The 20,278-nt window shown below is 49.0% G+C and overlaps 2 protein-coding genes across 5 annotated transcripts in view; one reads left to right on the plus strand and one right to left on the minus strand.

Moving 5' to 3' along the window:
* Positions 1-2,304: 2,304 nt before the first annotated feature.
* FKBP3 (FKBP prolyl isomerase 3) lies at positions 2,305-9,887 on the minus strand. The gene is made up of 7 exons (XM_006264085.4): positions 9,746-9,887; positions 9,401-9,502; positions 8,765-8,872; positions 7,751-7,886; positions 6,673-6,740; positions 4,822-4,919; positions 2,305-2,547 (listed from the first exon to the last, which is right to left on the minus strand). The coding sequence occupies exons 1-7, from the start codon at positions 9,851-9,853 to the stop codon at positions 2,493-2,495; spliced, it is 675 nt and encodes a 224-aa protein (XP_006264147.1). The 5' UTR covers positions 9,854-9,887; the 3' UTR covers positions 2,305-2,492.
* A 262-nt stretch (positions 9,888-10,149) lies between these two features.
* The window catches only part of FANCM (FA complementation group M), a 98,531-nt gene continuing 88,402 nt past the window's right edge, over positions 10,150-20,278 (plus strand). For 2 of the 4 annotated variants that reach the window (XM_059723419.1, XM_014601312.3), the window contains exons 1-4: positions 10,158-10,828; positions 12,964-13,136; positions 15,428-15,505; positions 18,694-18,852. In XM_059723419.1, coding sequence (XP_059579402.1) covers positions 10,282-10,828; positions 12,964-13,136; positions 15,428-15,505; positions 18,694-18,852 — 957 coding nt within the window. In that variant the 5' untranslated portion in view covers positions 10,158-10,281. Of the gene's footprint in view, positions 10,829-12,963; positions 13,137-15,427; positions 15,506-18,693; positions 18,853-20,278 lie in introns of all 4 variants that reach the window. The other 2 variants (XM_059723420.1, XM_019495887.2) reach the window with 2 other exon arrangements.

Genomic DNA, 20,278 nt, shown 5'->3' on the forward strand with positions numbered 1-20,278 from the left:
GGTTTTCTTTGCAAGCCCAGCAACACTGTGACGGTAACAATTCAGCAAGCATTTTGCGGTTAAACTCCCACAAGAATAAAAAACCCAGATCATACTCATGCCATTAGCCATGCAGCTGTCATCCACATAACTTTTATTCGCAACCTTTGGCTTAAAGCAGTTTAAAAATGAGCGTTAGCTGACTTCAGACCACAGAAGCACTAAGATTGAGGCAGCAAAGGTGAACCCGTAGTGTTCAAACACCAGCACTGAAGGAGCAGATGACTGCTGCTTTGGAAGTCGGGTGTGCACAGACAGCTGTGGCAGGGCCCTCCATTTGTTCAATGGTGGTGGTATTCAGACAGACTATATGGTGCTTGCTGACTGCTGGATCCCATGTTCCTTTACAGTATTTCCCATGAAAGCTGGTCTCAGAGAGACTGGGAGGACTGACAGTAGGGTTTGGGAACCACCTCTGCTCTACACAACAGAGCAGTTACCACCTACAGCACGTGCCTTTGTGCTGTTTCAGCTAAGAAGCTGTCTTCTGCTTGGGAGAAGGCATCCTAGAGCAGAGGGGTGAGTGTACTGTTTCACTGCTGCCTGCAATGACAGGGGCACAGAGGGAAGCAGCTGGGCTGCTCTGCTTCCTGGACTTACGTGCCAGATAAGATCCAACTGCCCTTCCCTTGGGCAGTGGCAGTGGTTAAGGCTCCCTGGGTCCAAACAGCTCAACACTCAAGGCCACGTAGTTTGCCAGGCTCAATGAGAAGGAACTAGCCCAGCTGTATCTATGTTATGGTGCTAGAAGAATAGACATACCGTGCCCTCACCTTCCCTAATGACATCGCTTTTTATTGTGCTCAGTGACCATGGGAAGGCTATGCCACCTTTAAACTGAACACAAGTCAGAAAATGATGTGACCTGTTCAAAGAAACTGCCCAACCTTCAGACACCTGTTTAACATCCGTGATAATTATGTCAGTGCCAGTCACTGTACATAGGTGGACACATCCCTTTCCAACCAGCGGTTCGGTCACCTGTTGCCCTCTCTGGGGCACGCTGACATAAGGAACAAAGCTGGGCTGAAAAACCCATTGGGGTACTAGGGGGTCAACAGACCACCACGTGGGTCCCCTTCTGAATGGCTCAGGGCTATAAACCTCCCCGAGCACAATCAGAAACAGAAGGGTTTCCCCACTTGTTCAAGCACCTCTACTGTGCTGCAGCTGTGTTCCTAGAGCATGTCTGTGGGTAAAACATACAAGGTACGAGTGTGAACTGGCCTCTGCCCTGAGGGGCTTCAAGTGCTATAAAAAGAGGTAGGCAGTCAGGTTTGTAAATGGGAACTTGGGCACAGATGGTAAGCATTTCCTCAGACAAGCAGTGCAAGAGGAACTGGATGTCCTTCACTTGCTGGCAGTTATATAAAGAGGCTGGAGCCTGTTACCCAGGGTTTGGCTCAAGCCCTTGAACATAACTCTTCTACAGAAGAAGCAGCTGCAGTAGACCTTTACCTACCACCCAGCTACGTTCAGTGGAAACAAATCAGTCTACAAGGCTCTAGGGAGGTCACACAACTGCTTTAGACCTCCTCTAAGAGGGAGCTGGCAGTACTGAAACTGCTGGACAACTCATTTGGAGAACCGTGTCAGGCTGGTGGGTGAAGTGGTAGCAAAGAACTTGAACTTTTAGGCCCAGGACTGCACCCCCCTGCATGTCTTAACACCTCCTTAATATATTGCAGGACAGCTGATCCACTCCACTGGGCCAACTGCATCTCTGCTTACCTCTGCTTTTAGGCTACAGGAGCTGCCCCCCTTGCATCTCTTTCCTGACCGGATGAAATTCCAGTGCCATTCCCCACCTCCACCAGGCTCAGCTAGACCCCAAGCAACTCCTGGGTTCTTAGCTGGAGATTGCTTGCTCTCCGTCACTGCGTCTCCATCTCCTGTTGGTTCAGCCATGAAAAAAAAAAATCCTTGCTGCAGTCAGAAAGCTACACTACAGCACAGCACGGCCCAGCCCTGTTCTGGAGACGTCTAACTGCTACAGCAGATGCCGTGATGTGTTCACCTGCAGTTTGCCATCCTTAAGCTAGAGCAGAGCTGGGGCTCCAAAGACCGACAGAAACAGCCCCCTGTGTGAGTTTGAGGGGGGAAAATGGTGACACTGAGAGCTATTCCCTTCCTCTAGCCCTATGGCTGGAGCAGATGCTTTAGATGGGACTTAAGCAGCATTTGCTTCTTCCACAGCAGCAGAAAGGCTTTTCCAGGGGAGCTACTGCAGCATCACAGCACAAGAAAAATCAGCTCAATCACGTGCACGTGGCAACGGAGGTTTCTTTAGTGGTGTTTACTGAACAGCCGTTGGGACAAACGGGCTGATTTCAATAGGCAAGGCCACAGCTGTCACTAGCTCCTGAAGTTGCCAAGGCAGATCCGCCCCTGTCAGCCAACTCCTCCTGCACAGACGAGGTCACCGCAGCCAAAGGCAGGCATCGGTCTTCACATCAGTCGATATCCACCAGCTCAACTTCAAAGAAGAGCTTTGCGTTTGGTGGGATCCTGTTGTTTGAGTTAAGGAAAGGTCTGCAGTGCCTGCGAGGTACAAGCTGCCACCATCTAGCTCAGGGACAGGCAATTATTTCGGGCGGAGGGCCACTCACTGAGTTTTGGCAAGCTGTTGAGGACTGTGTGACAGGCAGCCAGGGGCAGATAAATATTAATTTTCTAAATTTTTTTTTTTTTTTTAGAGGCCCCGCAGGCCTGATAGAATGGCCTGGTGGGCTGCATCCGGCCCACGGGCCGCATTTTGCCCACCCCTGATCAAGCTGATGTTTTTCAAGCATGCCCATTTTCAAGAATGCGCCGTGTCAGCAGCCTCTGGCAAGGACCAAGCTCTCCCTCCCCCCACCGTTCAACACCTATTGGTTACATCTGCGACCTGGTGGCAATCATGTGAAACACTGGGCGCTTGTTCAGCAGGAGTGCTCAAAACAGCAGGTATCTCTGCAGACCCCCTCCCTGCTGTTTGGAAGTGTATTGATGCAGGCAGCTGGATGGAGATAGGCTTTTCCCTGGGGTCATAGGGCTAGAAACAAGCATTGCCCAATAAAGTGGATCAGCCATGCCACAATGCATCATGGGAGAGTGGATCCACTTCACTGGGCCAACTATGTCTCTACTTATCTCAGCCCTTGATGGTACAGGACAAGGAGTGATGTGGTCTTCCTGCTTTCCCTGCTCAGCCACAGCCATCCCTCAGGATCAGGGAGTGGGGCTCTTCCTCACTCAGCCTGACTCACTCCTGAGATCGCAGGGAATGAGAACCCCGACTTCCTGCCTGTGGAGAGGCACCAAGATCCCCTGGGTGCCGCTCTGCAAGCAGAGGAAGTGGGCAGGTGGTCCAAGCGCTGCAAGGTCCCTCATGCCCCCAGAGCACCTGCTTGGGGGGGGGGAGGGGGGGGGCTGGAGAGCGAGCAGCTCAGGCCGCTCTACTCTTCCCCGCTGAGCTAACGTGTCTGCACCATTGAGCAGCACAGTCTATTACTCCTGTCTATGGCACCACCGATTTTCCTCTGACATGGCCTGATGGGGTAGTGACAACTAATAGCTCACCATCTATACTCCGGTAAAAACTTATGGTGGCACAAAAGATATCAGGCAACATCTGTTTCCACCCCACCTTCATACACCTCTGAGGATGGTCAGGCATGAGAACAGGCGGCCTAGAAGCTGTGGAGGTCTACATCCCTGTCCAACCTCCTCTTGAAAACTTCCAGACACTTGGCTGGGATGAGGCTGGATTAAATGCGACCTCCCTCCCACCCCTGCTCTGCTCTTGCCAATTCTTCCTCTCCCTCCTAGAGGAAAAGTCAGCACAAGCTTTGAGACTTCATCTGTCTGCCATGTTTGCAGGGCTCCAAGGAGTCCAAATGAGAGCAAGGACAGCTGCTCAACCCTCTGGCCCTATGTGTTGCTGATGAAGCAGAGACCCACGAGCTGCAGAGTCCCATTTGCTGCTCCCTGCAGCCTCAGTCCAGCAGGAGATAAGGTATCACCATTCCCTCTTCCTCACAAGTTACTTAAGACAGTGGCAGCAAAGATTTCTCTTCCCATGTGCTCTTCCCATTATACGACTTTACTTCCTAGCCTCACTTGTTCTTCAGATAGAGCCACGTGCTAGTTGCAGAGGAGAACAGAACACGCCAACTATGAATGGGGGAAGGAGTCTAGACAACCACTGAAAGCAGGTGGTCCTCACCTCAGCATGGCTCCAAGCCACATGCAGCAGGGGCAGAGTCCACTCCTCAGCCTCGCTAGCCCCCTCCGCAGGATCACAGCTAGAAACTTAACCCTCTTGCAGCCACTGCCGCACTGGCAGCAGCTTTTGGCAGCCATCTAGGCCAACTGCTCACACAGATGTGAGATGCAAAACACTAAGCTATCCCACACAGATGTGCATCCAGCCCCTACTTGAACACCCCCAGTGGAGGAGGTTCCCCAAGCAGCTTGTTTTACTGCCCAGCAAAGCAGCTAGTTTATCCCAGTGTTTGTATCTGCAGCTCAGCAGATACACGCCTCTTAGGTGAGGGTATAAAAGCAGCCTCTGGACATAAGCGGGGAGCAAAAAGAGCAGGGGGGTGTCTTATAGCAGGTGTCTTAATACACTACAAAATAAGGTATTCACAGCTTCTGGCTTAAGGAGTTTCATCTACAATGAGAGTGCCACGTGGCCCTGCACACCCTACTGGACAGTGGTTTCTCCCTCCTCTAAGGGACATTAAGACACCCTGATATATGTCTCCAAAAGCTGGAGTACGATCACTCAAAGGATACTTGCCATCAGGCAGCCCCTTCTTGCCATAGGCCCATTCAGGTTCGATTTCTAGCTGAGCCTTCTCTCCTCTACTCATGGTCAGGAGGGCTTCGTCCCACTGCAAGAGAAGTCACCATAAAGAGGCAATTTGCACATTTTCAATGGTAGAAATACTGAGCCCCAGTGCATCCATCAGCTTGTCCCAAGCAACAGTGTTTCCCATCTCCTGTTCTACCACCTTTTGCACTGGGGGGACACAGCTGTTGTTCAACACCTGACCAAGAGCTGGCTTTTGATTTGTTCCCATGGATTAGGACTGGGAGCCCCTATCTGTGCAGGGCAGAGCAAAGGACTCCCAAGTTCACTGGGCCCTGAGGTCCAGAGACTGGAAAGTGGAAGCATTGCTTACGGCCCTGCTCCAGGTTAGCTGATGCGCAAGCTGTTATTGGACTGCGCTTGTTCTGGGGCAGAGATGAGCAGTCCTCTCAGCTGGACTCAAGTGAGAGGGCTAATTTTATCTTAGTACCAAGCCTCGGTGTATCAGCGTTTACAATGACCAGGCGGCAGTCTTGTCTCTGAGCTGTTTAAAGCACATGGCAACAACCCAAGCATGGAAGCATTACATCCAGCCCTGAGTATGTCCCAGGAGGCCAAGCATTTCCCAGCAGCGCTGGGCAGAAAGCCAGGGACATTTTGGGCTTCCCACCCCTCCAGAAGGGGTCAATGCAGCAAGTGCACCCACAGCCACTCAACCCTGGTCTGACAGGGTGGTTGTTGGAGCTGTGCTTACAAGGGCTGATAGCCAGCTCACAGCTTCTCAGGGGCACCCGCTCTGTCCCCGACCCCAGGCTTTCTGGAGGCTCAGTATGCAGGGAGACAGGCTAAGGGCCTGGCCCACCCTCTCAGGGCTTGGACAGCTGAAAGTTACACTGAGGCCTCACCACAGCAAGGCCAACTCCAGCATCCTCATTTCATCCATCCACCTCCAGCCTGTGATAGGTGAAGCAGAACTGAAACAGTTTACCCTGCTTCCTTCAGGAGCGAACAACATGCTTCTGTGTCACTCATCACGGGGTGGCTTATCTGTACATCCTAGCCACCCAGCCCTGATTGGCAAGACTCCCTGACCTTTAAACTGGGCAACTGCATTTGTCCATGGCTGTCATCCCCAGGCTAATGCTTAACCTGCCTAGAGCTTGGCTACCCAGTCTCAGGCAGCCTCTGCCTGCACTAGCTCTTTTCTGGCAGCCTGGGGCTGCACGCTGATGCTGGAGGATTTCCAGACTCAAGGGCTCGTTAAAAACAGCCGGATATTTTGGGGCCTGAAGCAAAGTCCAAATACTCCATGTCAATGTACACCCTCTCTCGTAACAGGACTGGCATCCAGAGTCCAGAGACTCCCAGGATACTGGGATGAGTAGATGAGATCCACACTCATTTACTTCCTATGGATCTGGCAGGGCCAGGGAATGAAGCAAGACAAAGAGGCCATGCAGGGAGGGGGGGATTATTTTGCCTGACATGTCAGGTTTCTGGGGTATAGCCAGTGCTGCAGTTTGTGCTGGGAACCCAGTCAAGGATCACATCTGCTATACGAGGCACCGTACAAAACAAGCAGAACTATACATTCCCTGAAAATCCTGCTGTCCAATACCTGTGCCTGCCAAAGGGGAGGAGCTGACCCTGGGGAGACGGATGGGGGCATCTGCGCAAATGCATGCAGCAGACTGCCGACAGCAGACCTTTTGGCTTGGGCAGCTGCTCTGGATTCTTTGGGGAAGAACACAACAGCTGCATCACAGAGACTAACCCACAGACTGAAGGATCTGTCAAAACGACAGATGCCGCAGGACACTTAGCAATGTACTTACGCCTCTGATGACTTTTCCGACACCGACTTTAAAGCTTAAAGGTTTGGCTCCTTTTTTCTTCTTTGAGCCTGAAAGAGAGTTTGATTTTATTGACCTGGTCTCAGCATTATGCTGTCAAACACACGGTGTTATTCACCCGGTTCTATTTGATGAGACCTGCTGCTAAAGTCGTACTGCAGAGAAACACAGACAGCACCAGGGCGCTTGCACATAATTTACAAATCTCCCGATGCTCCATCTTGGTCATTTTATCGTTCAACAAATAGGGCAAATCCAGCACCGGTGCAAGCGGCTAGTTTCATTAAAATGCTGGAAGATGCACCGATGTTGGGACTATGTGAACCATACTGCTGTGTTTACTGATGTCACGTGCAGGGTGGATGTTTCTGTGCCACTGAAAACATGCTGGTTCCAAAAATGTTTATTTTCAGTGTCTGGAGCAGGAATGCTGACTGTAAAGCAAGCTAAGGTGAATTGTGCATCATTTGGCAATTACAGCCTCACTGCTCCTTTTGACAACGCTACGAGCACTGCTGGAAGTCGCCGGTTTCTGGCACATTTTCCCACACCGCCCTGTCCCTCTCTTATGCCTAACCCCCAACACAGCCTCAACATTTAAGAGTGAGGTATCAGACCCTGAACTATGTGGGGCAGTGAAAAAGCTACTCAAAGCCGAGAAGGCAAAACAGCTTTCTGAATGATAAACCTTGCTCTCTGCCCTGCTGCCGGGCCATAGGGCTGACTAAATCCAGACATCATGTTACCCATGGCTTGAAGAATACCAAACTCATGCTCCGGCAAGAGGCAGGAGGGATTGCTTTACTCAAGTGAGACACCTCAAGGAGCCCTGCTGCATTCTCCTGAAGGGGCAGATCCCAGGAATCAAGAGCAAGATCTCCCCAGCCTGTCTGAACAAGAAATAGGGGGAAAGGGGCATTTCTCTGGGCCCCAACCAGTCAAACTTTTAAGCATAAATTGTTCCAGACATTTTGGTGACTGGTGGTCTAGCTAATTTCTTCCATGCGCTGCTGTTCAAACCCTCTGAGTGTACAAAAGCCTGTGATCCCCGGGCTCTCACTTGTTTGAATATTGGTATCGAAGACGGTGCCATCCTGTAATTTCCCCGTATACCAGCAATGAACGACATCTCCTTTTTTCGGAAAGTTGGTTTTATCCCCCTTTTTCAGGACGGACTTTGTGTACTTTGGTGGGCCCTAAATTAAGACAGAAAGAAAACATGGTCAAGCTTGTCCAGGCAGCGAACAACTGCTAGTAACTGAGTGCAAGCCCCTCAGTGAGTTGCACGCAGATCCAGCGCTGAATGGCACCTGCAGATGCTCATAAATGAATGCCGTCTGCGCAGCGCTTCGGTGTGCTTACGGAAAGCAAGGACTAAGCGCAGACTGTGCCAATGCTGCTGAAGTCTCTGGAACGAGATCAGCACAAGGCTATTTACTCAAAACACGCAAGGAGGTTGGTTTAAAAGCTGAGTCACTGTCAAGACTGGATTTTTTGAAATCAGCAAACAGCCTTCAAGAGACTCACTTACACACAGCAACCAGCAAAAAACCCAAAAAACTTTGCCACAGCAACACCTGGAGGAAAAGCAAAGGCATTTGATTTCTCTTCTGAAATGTTCAAATTATTTTCAGGAACATGCACGTATTCAGATAACTCCTAGCACTGATGAAGGTAATCTCTGAGGATTTGACCCTCGCAGGTACCCAAGCTCAGTTAACGATGACTTCAAAACAGAAATGTAGCAGCGAGGTGAAAACCATCACAGGTGGCTTCCTGCTGGAATAGGACTAATAAGACTGCACCGCTAGTTAACATGTGCTGTCAAATAGCTTCATTTTAACAGGAGACTTGTGTATTTTATAGGCAACATCAGATTTCCAAAAGAACTAGTCTGCTGATCTCAATTTCAGACTGAGCTAGTTATACTGCAGATTGTTTAATGCATTAGCAGCGCCCCAAAGCCCCCCTTTCTCCGTCAGTCTGTACTTTCTATTGCTCCGGCTGCCAAAACGCCTGGTGCCAATAACAAATAGCGGTCAGAAACTAAGAAATGTGAACGGTCTACACAAACCTCATCGACAGTTTCTTCAGGCTTCGTTTCTTTGGCCTTGCCTTCAGCGACCGTGACGTTCTTTACCTTTTCAGTCGCTTGATCTGCAATCTCCGTGCCTTTAAAGCGCTGCGAGGAAAGCATATACCGTCATTCACTACAGCAGGAGAATGGGAAGTCTTCCCGAAGGCCGACAAACAAGGTGCAAACTTTTCTATCCTTAAGAACTGGCTGCACAGGGATCCGTTTCTCCTCCAAGAAGCCAGCGGTCTCCCCCTGCTGCGACCTAACGAACCGGGGGGGCCGAAGCCCCGTAGCGCAGGCTATTAGCGCGTCGCCCGCGAGAGCTGCGAACGCCGACGGCGCTCCTACGCGATCCCTTCCCGCGTGCGCAGTGCCGCTCCCACAAGGAGGTAAGCGAAATACACCAAAAATAATTCAAAACCTTGAATTATTTTTGAATAACCTCGAAGCTTCACCTTGCGGAGAAGGGCTCGGGCCCCGCTCACAGCTGTAGATGGGTTGAGGTGCCCAAGTGACGCCCTCTTCCACCCTGCTCCAGCCTCGGAGGAAGCCGCAAATGCCCGGTGCGGGACCGAACCCTGGCCCCGCTCTCTGCTTGGGGCCGGGGGCTGGGCCCTGGCCGCCGGCGCTCACCTGCGTTTCAAAGAGCTGGTTGTAGGCCGCGACCAGCTGGTCCTTGTTGGCCGTCTTGGCCACGTTCTTGACTTGCCCCAGCAGCTTGTGCTCTGCGAGGAACTAGAGACGAGGGGGGGCAGGTCAGCAGAGCCCCCCCCGCCCCTCCCCGGGGGTCAGCGCGATGGGTGGGGCCCATCGCAGCCCCCCAGAGCCTGGGGCACATGCCCCCCCAGCACTGCAGCCTGGCAGAGCCTGGGGCATGTGCCCCCCCCAGTACCACCCAGTCACGTGACCCGCCCCACCGCCTGGCAGGACCCAGTCACGTGACCCACCCCAGCCCACGTGACAGCCCCCGGGCCCCACCGCCTGCGCCGCGTGCTCCTGCAGGAACTTGATGACGTCCTTCTTGGGCAGCGCGTCGCTGCGCAGCTCTTCGGCGCTCCAGGGTCGCGGCGGCACGGCCGCCGCCATCTTGTGGGGCGCGCAGACTGAACGGGGCCCGCGCGTGAGGGGCCCGGGGAAGCTATTGGCTGGGGGGCGGGGCCGGAGGACGGCGTTGCAGGGGTGGGTGGGACGCCATTGGCTACTCGGTGAGGTAGGGGAGGCTAGTGATGGGTGGGCGGGGCTGGTGGGACGGTCACGATTGGCTGGTGGGCAAGGCGGAAAATGCCGTTGGTGGGCGGGCGGCGTCCGAGGAGTTGTGAGGACCAGCGGATGCCATTGGCTGGGGGGGCGGGGCTAAGGGAGGCAGCGGGACACCATTGGCATTGGCTGGGCGTGGGGTGGTGGTGCTATTGCTCCCCGTTGTCTGCCAGGCCGCCTCTCGAGGGAACGACAATTCCCAGCATGCCTCCGCGCGCCGCCGGAAGTTAGCCCGCAAAAGGCCTCCATTTCCCACCATGCCTCAGCGTCCGTTTCCCGGCCCGGAAGCTCCTCTCAGGACGGCCTCCATTTCCCGGCGTGCCCCGCGCGGCGGGGCGTTCAAGCGCCGGCGGCCCCCCGGTGGCGGCAGCATGAGGGGCGGGCGGCAGCGGACGCTGTTCCAGGCCTGGGGCGCCCGCGCGCCGCCTCGGGCCCCCGCGGGGGCGGATGAGGACGAGGACGACGCGGTGCTGCTGGCGGCGGCGCACGAGGCCGAAGCCGGGGCCGAGGCGGGCGGGTTCTGTCGGGTCTCGGGGGCGCTGTGGATCTACCCCACCAACCTGCCGGTGCGCGGCTACCAGGCGCGGCTGGCGCGGGCGGCGCTGGAGGCCAACACGCTGGTGGTGCTGCCCACCGGGCTGGGCAAGACCTTCGTGGCTGCCGTCGTCATGTACAACTTCTACCGCTGGTTCCCGTCGGGCAAGGTGCTCTTCCTGGCGCCCACCAAGCCCCTGGTGGCGCAGCAGATGGAGGCCTGCGCCCGCCTCATGGGCCTGCCGCGCTCCCACATGGCCGAGATGACAGGTGCGGCCGTCCCCTCGAAGCGAGCGCGCGTCGCGTGCCGCTAGGACGCCGGACGCGCTTTCTGTTGCTCGCTGCCGGGAGGCCTGGCTCGTCCCAGTCGAAGCCTGGCTTTGTTTCGAGCGGGCGTAGTGAAGTGCTCGACCCGAAAGTCTGTCACGGCCGGGGAAATACCGCGGCGCTTTTTCGGCACGGGGTGGTACCCGTGAAAGCGACGCATAGTTAACCTCCCGCTTTCGCCCTCCTAAACTTCAAGGGCTTGGCGCTTTCCCTCGACGCAGGCGGTTGCTCAGTTGAGGTGGCGGCACCATCGGCTCTTCCCACTCGGCCTCGCGGTCGGCTTTCCTTGTCGCTCATCTCCGGCCGTGACTGAGCCGGGAGCAGAGCCGTTGTTTTTTTGGGAGTCAGGCATCCGGTGCTTGAGGATCGCTGACTCCTTGCTGGTAACCTTGCCTTCAGCCAGGGTGGAGTATAAAACGGACAGAAAGCAGTGCTTTTTCAACCAGCCTGGAATGGGCGGGTGGATCTTGTCGCTACAGGAAGTGGAAGCCGACGGTTGAGCTAGGTTCACCGAGAGGCGGACAGGACACGTTCCTGGGAGAAAGGGGCATCGGGAGCAATTGAGCACGGGAGCGGGAGGCACGGCCTCTGCATCAGGACTTCCTAGGCCCTAAATGGTGGAGGCTGCAAGTGGGAGAGGAACAAGGGAATGGCCCTGGTCAGACCCAGCTCTGTCTCCCGTTCAGCGTCCAGTCTCTGCCCTTGTGAGACGCGGGAGACTGGGCAGGATAGGCCCGTTAGTAAATGGCACATCTTACGAGCGTACCCCTGCCCCGGGTCCTGTGGGCCTGGGGCCTGTCTCCAGTGCGGCTCATTTGACCTTTGCTTCATGGCCTTTGTGTGCCGGGGTGGGTTTCCTGCTGGACCCCGGAGGAGAGCCTGCTTCCTGCGGAAGCTCAGCAGAGTCGGCGCCACAGACCCTCTCCAACCCTCAGCACAAACCCCTTATGCTTTTGGGCTTGAGAGCCTTTGTCTGCCAAGTGGATCTGCTGCCTTTGGCCTCCTGATGCACGTGTCATTGCCTCCCGGCCCGTGCAGCACTAGCTGTGGGGAACACACCAGTTCCTCAGGCAGTCTGTTTTCCATCAGGCAAACTTCAGCTGCTAACAAAGCTTTTTGTCCAAATCCTTTGCCCTCTCTGAACGTTACCAAACACTACCACTCATGCTTGCTTCCCCGTCCCTCTGCTTTCTCAGCTCCCAGTGGGACTCTCCCTCTAAGCAGAATGTTCCACAGTCCAATAACCTTAACAGGGCTGGTTGCCCCTTTTTAAGGGGATAGACTACCCTGATTTACCTGCCCTTTCAAAAAGGCTCAGATAAACTTACAATAAACAAACAACCATAGATAGTGCTGAGCCTGTCATCAAGCACATAGATGACTGGGGAAGATACCGTCTCTTGGCTGTTTTGAAGGGCTGCTGCCTGTTATGGAGGTGTGGGTTTTGCACCCCTTCCTTAGGGCCACGAGTGCTGAAGGAGGGGCCAGGCTGCTGTGCTGAGGAGTAAGGAATTTTTTTTTTAGAAGCTGAAATTTGGTGGAAAACAGACTGCCTGAGGAACTTGCAATAGGACTAACTGGACTGTGAAGGGCAGCAGGATAAAAGGTTCACCTATACCTGGATATAAATGCACACAAACATATTGTAGTTAGTGCTGCAGAGACATGGGGGCTTACTGACACAACCTCTTGGCATCAGGAGGCCAAGAAGAGTGGCTGGTTCATTTGGTAGACAGGCACTTTAAAGCAGAAGGTGAACAAGTTGTGCTGTGCTTGCAAAGTGGCTGGAAATGGTTCTTGATGCAAGTTTCGTTGAGCTCTGCACTTCTACAGGAGCAAGGCTCTCCTCTGGTTTAGTAGGAGGAAACTCAAAGTGGTGTCAAAGTTTATGGAAGCTGCAATGCAGATTAGGCTTCTGCTGACCCTTCTCTCTTGGCCGGTACAATGTAGGAGGCAGTTCATTTTTTTAAGTGCAGGGACCAATATTGGTTACACTAAATGGATTCTTGAGTCACTGAAGATGTATTCTCTTGTTGAAATATTTACTGTTGTTTGTTTTCTGTTGTTTTTTGTTTTAGGTGGTACTCAGGTTCCCAACAGAAAGGAAATCTGGGACAGTAAAAGAGTCTTTTTCCTTACTCCTCAAATAATGGTAAATGATCTTTCTCGTGGAATCTGTCCTGCTGGAGAAATTAAGTGTCTGGTTATTGATGAAGCTCACAGAGCTCTTGGAAACTATGCCTACTGTCAGGTAATGGGGGAGTAATGAGCTTTCCAATCTTATAAATCACTTCTTTATGTATAAGTGGGCAGTTGAAGTAAAAGAAAAAAAATCAGATGTCATTGATAGGTTTCTATGATTTTCCTTAAATCAGTGTCTTGGAAAGAAATTGGCAATAATCTATATTTTGTGCTAACAGTGTATTAATATAAAGGGCAGGTTTATTTATATACAATTATAAAGACAACTTGCATGGTGCTGAGCAATCAATCTATATTAAAACTTGAAATGCTGCAATGTGCATTTAGTAGGGGGGTATTTCTGGAAAAGTCATTTCTGAAACTTAGCCAAATTGAGTCCAAGAGAAATTGATGTTCTCTCTTAAGACACCATTCAAGATGGTCTTGAACAGTTAAAATGTCTTGATGAATTCTTCGCCTTAAAGTCACTGAACGTGTTTTGGATGCTGAGAAGTTAGTAATGAGCTCGTGCACTTCTAAGTGGCTCCTTAAATTAGGTTTTTTTCTAAGAAAACTGATAAACATTTGGTTTGTCAAATTTGGCTCACGCAAAAAAATGCTGATGGCTTAAATCTTTGTAAGGCTTAAGCCAGGCAGAATTTTTGGTAATTTTTTCATTCTGGGACAAGAGGACAAAATATTTTTGCCTTCTGTAAAGACTTAAAGGTAAAATGCGTCTTAAAGGTGATTAGGGTGAGATAGTTAGTTAGCTGTGTTAAGCAGAAGACTGGGTAGGGTTGTACCTTAGAGATGAACTGGTTCAGAGAGGCATGAACATCTTTAGATAGGCTACTGTCTACTCCTAACATCTTATAGGAGTAGACAGTAGCCTATGAAAGCTCATGCCTCTGAACGAGTTAATCTGTAACAGGGGTTTCAAAGCTATGGTCCTTAGTGCTGCCCATGGGTCTTGGACCAGCCCCAGGTGCTGCACGTGGTGCGTACCAGCTCAGGCCCTGGGGGCTGCATAAGGCATGTATGGACCAGTCTGGTGCATGCTATTCACAGGGCTGGTCTGTGGGCCTCATCTGGGCCATGGACCAGCCTTGCACCACTCATTCTGTCCAGTGGGCCTGATAAGTTTGATATTCCAGGTTTATAAGGCCCCCTACTACACTTTACATATATTATGCAATTAACTGGTTAATTGTGCAGTAAATTTAGACTAGCTGCATAAGCAAAGGAATCAGCACATGAGAAAAATGACTATCCCTCTATAAAATAGAGCCAACCAGCTATAAAGTTAATGCCTGAAAATATGCAACTCCATAGCTAGTTTCTGTCCAGCTTTAATTTAAACCTGTAGCAGGGCCCTAAGATGCTACCCTGATCTGCATTTTGTTGCTCCTTTGTGTAGAAAGCTCTCCTGTTTCACTGAAAATGTTCTGAGGTATCTTAGTAATGGCAAAGTGACAGCAGTGGCTCTTGGCTTCACTTGATAAATCCTTTTGCCATGGAACTGACCAACTATTGCTTCTCTCACTTTATTTTTCCCTATTCCTTTCCTGTTTTGCTTTGGAAAGATTACCAGCCTCTGAACACATGTAAGCATTTCCCCTGCCCTCTCCTATCTTTGTTCACTTATTCTTTGTATCTTTTTAAGCTTCTATTTGATATTCTTAGTCATTTTTTTCATGTCACTTGTACTGGTTCACACTCTTCCTGCACACGGGGGATGGGGAATTTACATGCTGGTTAGGGTATAGGAGCTGACGTTGACAGCTCGAGAGCCTGGCCACCCGTACTCCCTTTCTGTGGCTGAGCTGAAACTATAGGAGAGGAGGTGCTTGGACTGTCAGATGGCTCTGACTTTGCAGCTGCATTTGTGAACTGAGCCTTTGACTGGCTTTAGGAGTTGATATAGGTGCAGAGCAAGGGTTTGACTAGTTTCTAAGGAACATTGTGCCACTCTCCCAACTGCCATAGATGAAGCTGTGCAGTGAGAGGCTGATATGTGGATTTATGCAGCACTTCCACTTGGTCTCTCTTTTTTGCCCTGTTGTTATCTGTCTGCTGTGGTATCCCCAGTTCAATTCTGTAACCCTCAGCTGGGAAATGCTGGCTTTCAGATTTGCTTTTTGGCTAGCATGGTGTAAATCCATATGCTGAATTTTGCAGCTAGTGTATTAAATGCAAGTAAAAGTGTCTTGATGTCTAAATTGTTTGATGCTGTTACTAGGTTATATACAATTATGTGGCGAACAAGTTGTTGAATTCTTGCATTATATTTGACACTTCCACATATGAACTATTGTAATGAAATAAATGTAATGATATTAATGTACATCTTGTTTTCCTTAGGTTGTAAAGGAACTAAAAAAATATACCAATCAATTTCGAGTCTTAGCTCTTAGTGCCACACCAGGGAGTGACACAAAGGTGAGTCAAATACTCGTTTAGTGGACTGAGGACTGACAAAGAGGCTTCTATAGAAACTGTTTTTAATGTTGTCTCTTGGAAAGAAATTAGAAATAATCCATACTTTGTGCTAAAAGAATAATTAGAATAATAGAAAATAAAGACTGGAGGGGACCTCAGGTGGTCACATCTAAATCAAGCCCCCTGCTCAAAGCAGGACCAGCCCCAACTGCATCATCGCAGCCAAAGCTTTGTCTGTACTGGTCTTAAACCTCCAAGAATGGAGCTTCCACAACCTCTCTGGGTAACCTGTTTCAGTGTTTTACCACCCTCGTAGTGAGAAAATTATTCTTAATATCTAATCTAAATTTCTCTTGTTGCAAGTTGAGACTGTTGCTCCTTGTCCTGTCATTCGCCAGCACTAAGAACAGTCCAGCTCCATCCTCTTTGGGGACCCCTCTGCAGGTAGTTGAAGGCTGCTATTAAAATCCCTCCTCAGTCTTCACTTCTCTAGACTAAATAAGCCCAGTTCCCTCAGCCTTTCCTCACAAGTCATGTGCCCCAGCCCCTGAACCATTTTTGTTGCCCTCTGCTGGACTCTGTCCAGATTGTCCACATTCTTTCTGTAGTGCAAGGCTCAAAACTGGAATCCAGATGTGGCCTCATCAGTCTAGAACAGAATCACTCCCCTCGATCTGGTGGCAGCACTTCTATCAATGCAGCCCTTGGCAGCGAGGGCATGCTGTTAGCTCATATTCAGCTTATTGTCCACTGTGACTCCCAGGTCCTTTTCTGCTGAGCTGCTGCCCAGCCAGTCATCCCAGCCTGTCGTGATGCATGGGATTGTTCTGTCATAAGTGCAGGACTCTGCGCTTCTTATTGAACCTCATGAGATTTCTTTTACTCCAATCCTCCTATTTGTCTAGGTCACTCTTAATTCTTTGTTATCAGGTGTGTTTAGCTATTAGCACAGTTGCACTCAGCTTCTGCTAGTTTTATTAAAATATTCCAAAGAAACCCAGGACTGTGCTTTGTGATTTACAGGATACATGTTTGTGAGGCATGGACAGAATAATTCTTTGTTACCAAGTTTGTTGTTATTCTTGCATACCCGGCACCAAGAAGTGTTCATTTGTCACAAAGCATCCTGGGCCTATTGTTAAGTTATATAATTTAGCTTAAGGACATGCACCTTAAGTATTTTGCTTAAGCTAGTACTATTTAACTTGGCTTAGTACAAATTTTATCTTTTGAAAAATACAAGGCAAGTAGGTCTGGCACTGCACAACTAAAAACATTTAGGCTATGTCTATATTAAAAGCACGACATGGATGTTACTGTAAATCTGAAGCATCCTCAGTTGAGGATGCAGCTATCCCAACAATGCTGTGCTTTCTATTGTCATGGTAAAATTCCCTTCTCCCAGTGAGTGCAATGGAGTAAACGGGTAAAAGAATAGCTTTGTTGTTAAAGTTGTATAAATGGAAGCCTTTAGTGCAGATACGTGTAAGCAGATCAGAGACCATGCTTCTCTTGACACCTGACCCATGTAGTTATTTCAGCAACTCCGTGTACACAGCCTTACTATGTTGATATCCCTGATAAAGCATGCTGCATTTTATAAAACCCAGGCAAACAGGAAGGAGAAAATTTAAGAAATAAAAAGCACTGCTGTTTGCCAGGAAAAATTAGTTTCAAGGATTTCTTGAAGTGGTTTAACATACAGATTGAGTCATCTTACTTCTTTTGATTGTAAAAGCACTTCCCAATTATGTTAATAATACTAAGCTTATAATTGAAATCCTAGAATCCTTTGCTAGAATAATTCAGAGGAATTCCTCATATATTTAATCTGAGAAAACGCCAAGAGAGATGTCGGGGCTTGCCTAACTTTTGTCATTGCAACAATAGGTTCATGTGAGGGCTGCAACTTTTTAGTGGTTTGGAACAGTATTGTACAGAAACACCGTCAGGTTCCCTGAATTAATTTCCAGAGAAACAAGGTATCTATTCCCAACCTTACTCAATTTCCATGTCTATGCTTTATGTGTATATTGGTCTGCTTGGCTGGAGGAGTTGGAAGAACTGAGTGCTTTGACAGCTGGTACAAAGTCTTTAATAATTTGGTATAATCATTTGAAAAATGTTTTGAATGCACACTTAGTTTTTACAAATTTCCTGTGTGGAATTGCAGACACTGGAGGGTAAGGCTAGGATTTGGAATAATGTTGATAAACTGGACAAATGGTCTGAAATTAATTGGAAAAAAAACTCGATAAGGACAGGACAGCCTGGACTTAGGACAGAACAATCACATTCACAAATAGAAACTGGAGAATGACTGGCTAGGCTTCAGTACTGCAAAAAAAAAAAAAATGGGGGGACCTGGTGGTTAAAGTGGACTATAAGCTGAATAGTGAACACTGTGCTCCTGTTTTGGGGTTGGGAGAGAAGAGGGGAGTGGCTCTTGTCAAATCAAGGAAAGTGATCCTTCTACTTTGTTTGGCACTGTTGAGGCCTCACCTGGAGTACTGGGTCTGGTTTTGGGCACCACATCTCGAGAGAATTCTCTGCGTCCACAGGGGCCAATACAAGGAGCAATGGTTTTAAGTGGTGGCAAGGGAATTGAGGTTGGAGTTTAGGAATAACTTTCTCACTTAAACAGGCTACCTAGTAAGGTGGTGCAATCTCCATCTTTAGAGGTTTTTAAGAGCAGGTTGGACAGACTTGTGTTTAGGATGGTTTATACAAGGATAATCCCGCCTTGACAAGGGGATTGGACTGGATGTGACCTCCTGAAGTCCCTTCTAGCCCTGGTCTTAAGTGGTTTGCAAAAGATGACTATGATCAATCAAAAGTATGTGAATACCCACACTTACAATTCAAAGGTGTCCACACTTCCATTTGAAATTTCCAATGGGATCTGCATTTCCATTTTAAATTTATTTAAATGTTGAAAACCACTGACTTGTATAATATAAAAAGCATGTTCTGACTATTTTCAGTGGCTGATGGTCTATCGAGATCATGCTTCCCAGCTAAAATAGAGACAGTTGGAAAAGTACCATCTGTAGGTCTTTACTAGTTTAAATAGTTTCCCCAGTTCTGTCTAGGATTCTAAATTTCACATATCCTTGATTTTCAATATGGGAGTGACTTGAAGAAAAATACATCATGTAAGGGACTCCATTCTTGTGATTTCTTCCTAGGCTGTGCAGCAAGTTATTTCCAACCTTTTGATTGCACAAATAGAGATATGTTCTGAAGATTCCCCAGATATTCGTCCTTACTCTCATGTGCGACAAATGGAAAAAATTGTTGTTCCGCTTGGTGAAGAACTAGCAGAATTTCAGAGCGCTTACATCCGGGTGAGTTGGCAGTTTCACTATTAAATGGATAATGTTACTATAGAAATAATAAAGGTGGTAATCTTTTAACAAATTTTTTTTATAAAGCCTCATTATTCACACTTCCGACTTTTTAGCTTATAATCAGTTTTAAGCAGTAAAACAGAATGGGTAGTTTCACTTTTGTTAATACTGATTTGCTTTGTGCTGCTTTTGTGGTTGACTTCACAGCGATATAGAATAATGTTTAAAATTAAAAGCTTTGATAGAAGGTAAAATATAAGATAAAGAATGTTATTCCATATAAGAAATCTTTGCGTAAACTAGGTTCGGGGTCTAAACTGGCAGCTTAAAAATTGGCTGGTACATGGCATTAATGATGTCAACTGCACTGATTGCTACCAGTGATGTTGCTACGGTTCCACAAAAGTTATCACTTTATTCTGCATATTGAATCAAACTCTTCTTTTCGTGTTTGTAGAAATGTAGCTTTTTCATAGGGGTGTTATAAGTGGACCAGATTTCTCTTAAATACTTCTTATCTAAGAAGTTACCTTTTCCACCAGTAAGGAATATGCCAAATACACACCAGGTTAGTGGTGAGCAGAAGTGCTAGCACCTGGTCACGCAGTCAAGTTTTCCTGAGTTGAGGTTCTAGTAGGTGGATGGCCCCACAGAAGCCATTATAAGTGTACTTGAGAAAAGCATAGTTCAGATGTAATCCGCACATCACCAGGAAACTGACCTTTTCCAGCTGCAGAGCCCCAGATGGAAGCACACGTCTTTCTGCTTTTGTCATGACAACATTGCGTCCAAAATCAGCCAAGTCATTATGTGTGTTGCTCATGAATTTCCAGCATATGCCACGCTGAGGCTGAATTGATTGTAATTAGTACAAAACTTAAAAATTAGACTGTTCCAGTAGTCTTTCTTAGCCATACCTATTAGTGGAAAGGTTTCACATATCAGTTGAATCTGCTTTGTCAGTGAAGTTTTGGTCATGCTTGTGATTTCTCCAGACATGGTATAAATTGGAAAGAGCAGACTTACTTGATTTCTGCAGCTTGGTGCAGTCAAACTTTGGCACTCATGTATTTCCAGTAAAAACTCATGTTGTGGTTTAAGAATAGCAGGTTGTGTAATAGTATAGGAAAATGCACTGTCTGTGTGCAGTAGGGCACGTTCATAGCCAGATGATGTGACCTAAATTCAGTGTGGATTTACCCTAAGTAAAATCAAGGTAGGTGTGGCCCAGTGGTTCTCAACTGGGGATGCCACAAGTCCCCGTCAGGAGTGCTGTGACACAGATACTGCCACTGTGGCAGCCAGGTAGAACTGCCCTGCATTCACTCTTGCTGCATTAGAGCTTTGATCAGCCTCGAACAGGCAGGGGCCGGGCTGCTGCGGCCCTCCTAGTCCAGTCACTCCCATGCCCCTCCTGAAAAAA

Source organism: Alligator mississippiensis, chromosome 2 (genome assembly GCF_030867095.1).
Source record: "Alligator mississippiensis isolate rAllMis1 chromosome 2, rAllMis1, whole genome shotgun sequence".
Lineage (NCBI taxonomy): Eukaryota > Metazoa > Chordata > Crocodylia > Alligatoridae > Alligator > Alligator mississippiensis.